Below are 10,097 nucleotides of genomic sequence, written 5' to 3'. Positions count from 1 at the left end.
CAGGTAGACCGAGAGTGAGCCACAGCCTGGATTGAAACCGAACATGTGTTCACCACACAAGTCTTGCAGTGCCCAAGCCAAATGTGTAAGCGTGTGTTTGGCGAGTTTACGACATTGTTCGTTTTCTTTCTCCTCTTTACCAGGACCACTTCGGGTGTCTCAGCCAATCATGGTGTCTCATCTCGGGCGGGGGGGTTTCCATGCGCGGCGGTGGCAGTGGCGTAGTGGTACCATGTTGATTCAGCTAGGGCGCAGGTGCAGAGACAGACGGATGTGCTTGAGGACGTCGAGTATATGGGTCAGAAGTACGTGCCTCTCTTACTTCTACTGCCCCGCCGAGAAACTGACTCCTGACCTCTCCGTAGGACCTTTCGTAAGCTAGCTACCGCTCATTTTACAGCTCCTCTCACTCCATTCAATACATGTCTCTAACATGCGATCACTATCAACAGGCTGACCAGCCTTCCCCCACTGGCAAACCTGGGAGCTTATCCTGCTCGTGCTAACTAGGGTTATACTGCATACGCGGGTCTCGTTTAGATCTCTCGTGCGTTTGGCGTTGTATCTGTGTGCTCGTTAGTCTCCTTTGTTGTGCTCTTTGATTCTCTTCTTGTGGTCTCGTTGGTATCTCTGTCCGCCTTCCACTCTCTTCTCTTTGTTCCCGTCTCCTGTTGTTAGAGTCTCTCTCTGTGTGGTCTGCTCTGTTGTCTGCCTCGATTCCTCCTCCTTACTCTGCTCTCCTCTCTCTACCTCGTCTGTTGTCTCGTTAGATGCGTCTTCTCATGTTCTCGTCTCGTTTAGATCATCTTCTGCTCTGTGTCCTCCTCGCCTTCTTGAGTTTCGTTACTCTCTGTGTCTCGTTTAGATCTCTCCTTGATGTCTCGTTTAGATCTCTCTTCTGGGTCTCGGTTCTCACTCTTTCTCGTTTGGAGCTCTCGTTGTTGCTATCTCTCTCTGTGTCTCGTTAGCTCCTCTGCGTCTCTAGATCTCTCCTGTGTCTTCCTGTCTCGCTCTCTCCATCTCTCTCTCGTGCTCTGCGTTTAGTATCTCTGTGTCCGCTCTCTGCTCTCATGTGTCTCTGTTTCTTTAGAACTCTCTCTCATTCAATAATTCAAAGGGGCTTTATTGAACGTGGGAAACATTGCCAAAACAAGCCGAGGTAGAATAATATATCAAAAAGAGAATAAAATATAAAAATTAACATTAACATTACACATACAGAAGTTTCAAAACAATAAAGACATTACAACATGTCTTTATGTATATTTACAGTGTTGTAACAATGTAAAAATGGTTAAAGTACACAAGGGAAATAAATAAGCATAAATATGGTGTATTTATAAGGTGTTGGGTCTTCAATGGTTGTGACCATTTTCTTGTTGGCAACAGGTCACAAATCTTGCATGCTGTGATGGCACACTGTGAGTATTTCACCCAGTAGATATGGGAGTTTAACTCAATTTGGGTTTGTTTTGAATTCTTTGTGGATCTGTGTAATCTGAGGGAAATATGTGTCTTAATTATGGTCATAAAATATGGCAGGAGCTTTAGGAAGTTCAGCTCATTTTGTGGCAGTGGTGCACATAGCCTGTTCCTTCTCTTGAGAGCCATCTCTGCTACGACGGCCTTTCTCATATGCAAGGTTAATGCTCACGGCAGTCTTACATAGTCAAAGCTTTCCTCAAGTTTGGGTCATGTCACAGTGGTCAGGTATTCTTGTCGACTGTGTACTCTCTGTTTAGGGCGCAAAATAGCATTCTAGTTTGCTTCAGTTTTTTTGTTTAATTCTGTCAAATGTGTCAAGTAATTATATTTTTTTTTCTCTGATTTGGTTGGGTCTACATTGTGTTCTGTCCTGGGGCTCTGTGGGCCTCAGTTTGTGTTGGTGGAACAGAGCCCCAGGACCAGCTTGTCTAGGGACTCTCTCCAGGTTAATCTCTGTAGGTAATGGCTTTGTTTATGGAAGGTTTGGGATCGCTTCCTTTTAGGTGGTTGTAGAGTTTAAACGGCTCTTTTCTGGATTTTGATAATTAGCGCATATCGGCCTAATTCTGCTTCCGCATGCATTATTTGTGTTTTACGTTGTACTCACTGGGGATATTTTTGCAGAATTCTGCATGCAGAGTCTCATTTGGGTTTTGTTCCCATTTGGTGAAATCTTGGTTGAGTGAGCGGACCCCAGACCTCACAACCATAAAGGGCAATGGTTCTTATAACTGATTAATGTTATTTTAGCCAGATCCTAATTGGTATGTTGAATTTTTGTGTCCGCTTTTGATGGCATAGAAGGCCCTTCTTGCCTTGTCTCTCGAGATCGTTCACAGCTTTTGTGGAAGTTACCTGTGGCGCTGATGTTTAGGCCAAGGTATGTATAGTTTTTTGTGTGCTTTAGGACAACGGTGTCTAGTGGAATTTGTAATTTGTGGTGCCTGGCGACTGGACCTTTTCTTTGGAACACCATTTTGTGGTCTTTACTGAGATTTACTGTCAGGGCTCAGGTCTGACAGAATCTGGGTGCAGATATATAGGTGCTGCTGTTGGCCCTCCTTGTTGGGGACAGAAGCACCAGATCATCAGCCATTCAGTGGACATTTGACTTCAGATTCTACTAGGTTGTGCCGGGTGCTGCAGACGTGTTCTAGTTGCCCTCGCACTTCACTGAATATATTGTGAAGAGGCGTGGGGCTTAAGCTGCATCCCTGTCTCACCCCCACAGCCCTGAAATGTGTGTTTTTTGCCAATTTATATATAAAAAAAATAATTTAAAAATGTTTTGCCCCTTTTCTCTCCCAATTTTCGTGGTATCCAATCGCTAGTAATTACCATATGTTGTCTCACATCGCTAACACTCACCGTACGGGTCGGGAGAGACGAAGGTCGAAAGCCCAGTGGCGTCCTCGAAGCACAACCAAACCAAGCGCACTGCCTTCTTATACTACAGCGCTCGCACTGTCCAACCCGGAAGCCAGCGCGACCATGTGTCAGAGGAAAAACCGGTGCACCTGGCCCCTGGTTAGCCGGCACTGGCGCCCGGCCCGCCACAGGAGTTCGTTGGAGCGCGATGAGACAAGGATATCCCTACCGGCCCAAACCCTCCCTAACCCGGACGACACTATGCCAATTGTGCGTCGCCCCAGCGGACTCCCGGTCGCGGGCCGGCTGCGACAAGAGCCTGGGCGCGAACCCAGAGACTTCTGGTGGCGCAGCTAGCACTGCGATGCAGTGCCCTAGACCACTGCGCACCCGGGAGGCCCGTTTTTTGCCAATTTTAAAACCGTACACTTGGTTGTTTGTGTACATGGATTTGATAATGTCGTATGTTTTACCCCAACACCCACTTTCCATCAAACTTTAATCCAATGTGTATAGCAGACCCTCATGCTAAATTGAGTCGAAGACTTTTTTTACCACAGTGTGCCATCACAGCAGCAAGATTTGTGATCTGTTGCCACAAGAAAAGGTCAACCAGTGAAGACCAAACACCATTGTAAATACAACCCATATTTATGCTTATTTATTTTCCCTTGTGTGCTTTAACCATTTGTACATTGTTACAACACTGTAAATATACATAATATGACATTTGTAATGTCTTTATTGTTTTGAAACTTCTGTATGTGTAATGTTTACTGTTAATTTTTATTGTTTATTTCTCTTTTGTATATTATCTACCTCGCTTGTTTTGGCAATGTTTCCCACGTCAATAAAGCCCCTTGAATTGAATTGAGAGAGAGTTCTAAAAGAAACAGAGACACAGAGAGCGAGAGAGCGAGACACAGAGATCTAAACGAGACACAGAGAGAGAGCGAGAGAGCGAGACAGAGACACAGAGAGAGATCTAAACGAGACAGAGACACAGAGAGAGATCTAAACGAGACACAGAGAGTGAGAGAGCGAGACACAGAGAGAGATCTAAACGAGACACAGAGAGAGATCTAAACGAGACACAGAGAGAGATCTAAACGAGACACAGAGAGAGAGCGAGACAGAGACACAGAGAGAGATCTAAACGAGACCCCGTATGCAGTATAACCCAGTGCAGCGAGGAGTCCAGGTTGCCAGTGGGGAAGGTGGGTCAGCATTGTTGATAGTGATCCATGTAGAGACATGTATTGAATGATGTGAGTGTAAATGAGGGTAGGCTACTTACGAAAGGTCCCTTACGGAGGCAGGAGTCCAGTTTCTCGGCGGGAGAAGAAGAGAGGACGTATTCTACCATACTGACTCCTAAGCCCCCGCTCTCTGACCGCGGTGACATCACTGACCCGCCCACCTCCCCGCCGCCATGGAAACCCCCGCCCGGCCGATGAGACACCATGATTGGCTGAGACACCGAGTGGTCTGGTAGAGGAGAAAGAAAAAGAGACCCATTGTCAAACTGCCAAACACACGTACACATTTGGCTGGGCACTCAAGACTTGGTGTGGTGACACATTGGTGTTTCAATCCAGGGGCTGGGCTCACTCTCGGTCRTACCTGTGGCCCCCCACGCGCTGTCCCTCCACTGGTCCAGGAAGATCCCTTTCGGTCCATCTTTTCCAGCTTCGTCACTCTCCCAAAACTTCTTACCTGTCAAAAGCTGCTGTCACAACAAGGAACACCCGGGCGGAGGGGAGAGAAAGAGATGGAGAAAGACCAAAACAGCAGAAAGGGAGGAGCCAGAACACAGAAAGAGGAACAAAAGCAACCAACACCAAAATCAGAGAGAGACACAGTGAGAGAGAAGAGAGAGAGCAGAGAGAGACAAGTGAACGAGAGGAGAGAGAGAGACAAGTGAACGAGAGAGAGAGAGACAAGTGAACGCGACGAGCGAGAGAGAGACAAGCTGACGAGAGAGACAAGTGCAACGAGAGAGAGGAGAGAGAGACAACGTGAACGAGAGAAGCCACGCAGAGCAGACAGTGAACGAGAGAGAGAGATGAGAGACAAGCTGAACGCAGAGCAGAGCAGACGAGAGACCAAGTGCAAAGAGAAGAGAGAGACGACGACAAGTGCAACGCCACGCACGCGAGAGGAGAGAGCGAGAGAGAGAAAGTGGACACGAGAGCGAGAGAGAGAAGCGAGAAGGAGAAGCGAGGAGAGAGAGGCCGGAGGAGCGAGCGAGAGCGAGACGCCGACGCACGAGAAGCCGCCGCTGCGGACGAGAGCAGCCAGCCGCCACGCAGCGAGACGCCGCAGAGAGCGACCGCGACGACCGAGACGAGCGAGAGAGAGAGCGAGCAGGAGAGCACGCGAAGAGAGAAAAGCGGAGAGCGAGAGCGAGAGGGAGCGACGCGCCCCGACGACGCGAGCAGCGCAGAGAGAGACGAGCGGACGAGAGAGAGAGCGCGAGAGAGAGAGCGAGAGCAGAGAGAAGCGCGAGAGACCGGCAGACGAGAGAGAGAGAGGAGCGACCGCCACGCGCGCACGCGCGCAAGAGCGAGCGAAGAGAGCGAGCGAGAGAGCGAGAGGCAGAGGAGAGCGAGAGAGAGAGGAGAGAGAGAGCGAGAGAGAGAACGTAAGCGAGAGGAGAGAGGAGAGAAAGAGAGCAGAGAGAGAGAGAGCAAGAGAGAGGAGAGGCAGAGAGAGAGAGAGAGGGAGACAGAGAGACGAGAGAGAGAGCAGAGAGAAGAGAGCGAGACAAGAGAGAAGCGAGAGAGAGAGCAGAGAGCAGAGCGCAGAGAGAGACGAGAGACCGAGAGGAGAGAGAGAAAGAGAAGAGAGAGAGAGGAGAGAGAGGACGAGAGAGACAGACGAGAGAGAGAGGAGAAATGAGAGAGCCAGAGAGAGAGAGCGAGAGAGAGAGCGAGCGAGCGAGAGCAGAGCGAGACGAGAAGAGAGAGCGCACGCACGCAGGGACGGTCAGCGCTTTTCGCTCTCGCGACTCTTTCTACGCATGACAATATACGCACGCAGGATTTATGGGGTACTTTATTCTGGGCCTACAGTATTCTTCAACCACATCATATGGCCTCGGTAAGGACTGAGTTCTTGGTCCTCTAATACTTGACCTGATACCCCTGACCCTCTACCTCTCCCCATTGGCACGCTCTCCAGAAGCGCAGAGCCTGGAATCACCTGGTTCAGCTTCATCCATCGACCGCCCCTGAAGAGAGAGACGCATTATAACAACACTACACTACAGAGAGAGACCAGGTTATAACACTACCACTACAGAGAGAGACGCAGGTTATAACACCTACAGAGCAGACAGGTTATAATCTACTATACAGGTTATAAACACTCACACTACTGAGACAGGTTATAAACTAAACTACTGAGACCAGGTTATAACAGCTACCGCCCCTACAGACAGAGAGGACCAGGGTTAGAAAGAACACCCCCCCTACAGACAGAGAGACCAGGTTAGAACAACACCCCCCCTACAGAGAGAGAGACCAGTACCTGGCTGTCGTGGATGTTCTCCCCAGCGGGCCAGCGGTGTTTGCCAGGCTGCTCCCCGTGCTGCCGCTGGAAGAAGTAATTCACCATGGCATCATCCTGAGACCGCCCCGTACCCGCCACGCCCTGCAACACACACACAGCTAACATCTCTGCTACCACCTTTGCTCAAAACAAACATTAATTTGTCAGGACATCTGTCAGTCTGTGTGACGTGTACTGCAGTCTGACATGACATAGATTTAAAAATCTACCAGCCCCTCAGATTATTATAATTATTTTCATTTATTATTATTTATATATWTTTTTTTACATAAATAATAATTTTAATTTATTTTTTATTAAAAATGGGCCAAAATATTTTTCCCCCACAAAAAAAACACATGAGCATGCTTTGTAATGTTTCAAAAACAAATGTATTACTAGTAAGAAGTAATGTGGTATATTGTTTTAAATTTCATTTTTTGTGACCCGAGTCATTTAATCCAAAATATCACAGATGAGACAAATCTTCACCTGCCTCTTTAAGGGCGGGAGGTTACCATGGTAGCGCGACTCGAGTCGTTTGTGCCTGTGATTCTGACTAACAGAGACGTTGTCTTCTCTTCCCTAGCGGTTGAAACTCAAACATAGAAAACAAAACAAAACGGAGAAACGCCAGGCAGTTGTAGCGCGAGGTGGAATAGGCTATATAGGAGTCGTAGTTATTTGAGCTATGAAACACAAACGGCAGAAATACTTTGAAAACAGCATTTATTTTACTTTAAATGTGATCACAGTTGACTATTTTTTTTTAAATTCACAAATGTGAGTGAAATGCTCGTCCTGTGGAGCCCTGGTGAAGTACACATCATATCGGCCAATGCCAAAATCTACCCGCATTTGGCAGGTGTTCATTTTATGCCCTGGTTTCCATCCCTTACCTGCTGGCTTGGTGGCGGGGCATGTGGGGTCTGTCCGGCCGGGGGGGCGTGTCCTCCGCTGCTCAGCACCACCGGCATGCTGGGAGTTGAAGTTCTGAGGTGGGGGCTGAACGAGTCCTGCCAGAGCACTGATTTACACTTCAACACACACACGCTGCTCATTCCACCACGGCCTGGGGAAGAGACACACACCTTTAGTTGAAATATTCACACACAACCGATATATCTACCAATAGTTTTATTATTGTAGCTGAAAAAACCCCGTCATGGATTGTGCTTAAAAGAGCCCTCCAAATATACTCCGAAAGCATATTTCTTAAAGAGCCACTGAACACGCCAATTGGCCGATTCCGCATTTGGTTAGTGATGTTTGAGACACTGTACAAGCGAAAGCCTATTTCACTTCCTCAAAATCCAAATATATATATATATATATACATACATACATATTACACACACACATACACATTAGGGGTGTCCTCGACTAAAACAAATCTTGGTAGAACGAAAGTCGTCTGTTCATTCGACCAATCGATTGGTAGAATTTTGTTACATGTATTTTTCCATATAGACACACCCTATGTGTTTTAATAAAATCAACTGTATATGCATTGAGCTTGTCTGATGCTTTAAGCTCACTGTTTGCTGAAATAAGACACAAATGACTCAAGAGGGAGCCAGAGATCAAGATAACTACAATATAAAACCTTAACCTGACTCGACCATCCTCCTCCTGCTGGCTTTTGCAGATTCTGTCCTTACTCTCCTGAGGAGTCTGTAACCTTACTCATGTGGAATGCCACTTTATCTCACCGCTTCTACCGATCTGCGTGCCAGTTATGGTTTTCAAATTCACATTTTCGTGGAACAGTTTCATTTAATTCATAATAACATCTTCGTATCTCAAAATCATTGTCATGTGGTTAATCCAAATCTAAATGAAAATGAATTCGAACCTAAAAACGTACTTTATTGTCATTGCCACCAATGTAAAAATAGCCTATAAAACCAACAAATATAAACATTGCAGCCTGCAGGTAGAAATTTATATATTTTTTAAAATCACATTGGCTATGCATGGCCTYCAACAAACTTTAAACATTGTATCAATTATTAACTTGTGTCTGGCCTGAAGCTCCTTGCAACATTGTATAAAATATTCTGGGCCCTGAGAGTTGCCTGCCAGTGAGCTCTGGACAGACACTGCTGTAGGCTATTTGCGCAAGAGATAAGAAGAAATCAGGTAGGCCTATTTAATGACCCACTGAATCAGAGCAGGACATTTTTCCCTTTCACGCTGAGTGATTATCGAAAGGGAGAGAGCTGGAAATATTTTTAAATACATTGAAGAACTATTGTAATTCTCACTGGATGTAAAAACAGGCTGTTAGCTTGCTGTTTGAGGTGAAGAAAACATTACTTTGAGAAGCTCCACAGGTCATTAGTGGTGGTGCATTGAGCCAATCAGAAATACTATCAAATCCCCAAATGGGCATATTTATGTATACCTTTGCATGCAGGCCAGGTAGCCAATATGTTAACTCGAAATGATATAGGGATACTTAAAACATGAACTTAACAAATAGGCCTTCTTATATGCYTAATTAGGTGKGCGTCCTTACTCAACATTGACAGGAGCGCTCCAAACAAAAGACGATGACTAAATTGACAAAATTCGTAAATGGAATGAAATAAAGCCAAAACTTGTTTCTCACATAGGTTGTACGGTAAACGGTAAACGGTAAACGGTAAAAAGACTGGAATAATAATATTGAACGCATACAACAGACATTACCGTAACCAAACAAACATTGTAGATTAGAAATTATAGGAATTAACTTTAAAATGTACTACTGGTGATATATGTAATGGGGAATTGATTTACAATAACAATCAAAACGCAAACAATTTATGAAACAATGAAATGTGCATGAATTGGCAGGAGAGAGCACATTCCGGAGAGAGATGCACATTCCGGAGAGAGATGCACATTCCGGAGAGAGATGCACATTCCGGAGAGAGATGCACATTCCGGAGAGAGATCATGGTATATGTCCGCTTACGCTATGGAACCACACACTATGAATCATTCCGCTGGTGAATGATCCCTAGGCTATGAACCACACACTATTGAATCATCTCCCTTGGTGAATCTGTACTAGCTAACACTCATGAAACCACACACTATTGAATCATTCCCTGGTGACATGACTAGCTACACTATGAACCACACACTATTGAATCATTCCCTGGTGAATTGTCCGCTAGCGCCTATGGAACCACACACTATTGAATCATTCCCATGGTGAATGTACTAGCTACACTATGGAAACCACACACTATTGAATCATTCCCATGGTGAATGACTAGCTACACATGAACCACACACTATTGAATCATTCCCATGGTGAATGTCCGCTAGGCTATGAACACCACCACTATTGAATCATTCCCACGGTCGAATGACTAGCTACCACTATGACACACCACACTATTGAATCATTCCCATGGGAATGTCCGCTAGGCTATGGAACCACACACTATTGAATCATTCCCATGGTGAACGTAGCCAGCTACACTATGAAACCAACCTGATTGAAACTCATATTCCCATGGTGAATGTCCGCTAGGCTATGGACCAACACACATTGAATCATCCCATGGTGATATGTCCGCGACTATGGAACCAACACCTCATTGAATCATTCCATGGCTGAAGTTCCGCTAGGCTATGTGAACCACAACTATTGATCATCTTCCCATGGTGAATGTCCGACTTACGCTATGGACCAC

The 10,097-nt window shown here is 46.0% G+C and overlaps 2 protein-coding genes across 2 annotated transcripts in view; both read right to left on the bottom strand.

Annotated features, from left to right (window-relative positions):
* The window catches only part of LOC112070633 (pumilio homolog 1), a gene marked incomplete at its 5' end in the record, with an annotated part of 43,691 nt that extends 39,106 nt beyond the window's left edge, over positions 1-4,585 (bottom strand). The window contains 2 exons of the mRNA XM_070439060.1: positions 4,151-4,341; positions 4,477-4,585. Coding sequence (XP_070295161.1) covers positions 4,151-4,341; positions 4,477-4,585 — 300 coding nt within the window. The remainder of the gene's footprint in view (positions 1-4,150; positions 4,342-4,476) is intronic.
* Positions 4,586-6,007: 1,422 nt separating this feature from the next.
* The window catches only part of LOC112070628 (pumilio homolog 1-like), a 13,390-nt gene continuing 9,300 nt past the window's right edge, over positions 6,008-10,097 (bottom strand). Inside the window, exons 2-4 of the mRNA XM_024138067.2 lie at positions 7,305-7,477; positions 6,385-6,507; positions 6,008-6,085 (exon numbers count right to left, since the gene is read on the bottom strand). Coding sequence (XP_023993835.1) covers positions 6,008-6,085; positions 6,385-6,507; positions 7,305-7,466 — 363 coding nt within the window. The 5' untranslated portion in view covers positions 7,467-7,477. The remainder of the gene's footprint in view (positions 6,086-6,384; positions 6,508-7,304; positions 7,478-10,097) is intronic.

The sequence above is a fragment of the Salvelinus sp. IW2-2015 genome, unplaced genomic scaffold (assembly GCF_002910315.2).
Source record: "Salvelinus sp. IW2-2015 unplaced genomic scaffold, ASM291031v2 Un_scaffold1381, whole genome shotgun sequence".
NCBI lineage: Eukaryota > Metazoa > Chordata > Actinopteri > Salmoniformes > Salmonidae > Salvelinus > Salvelinus sp. IW2-2015.
This window is presented reverse-complemented; position numbering and strand designations above follow the sequence as displayed.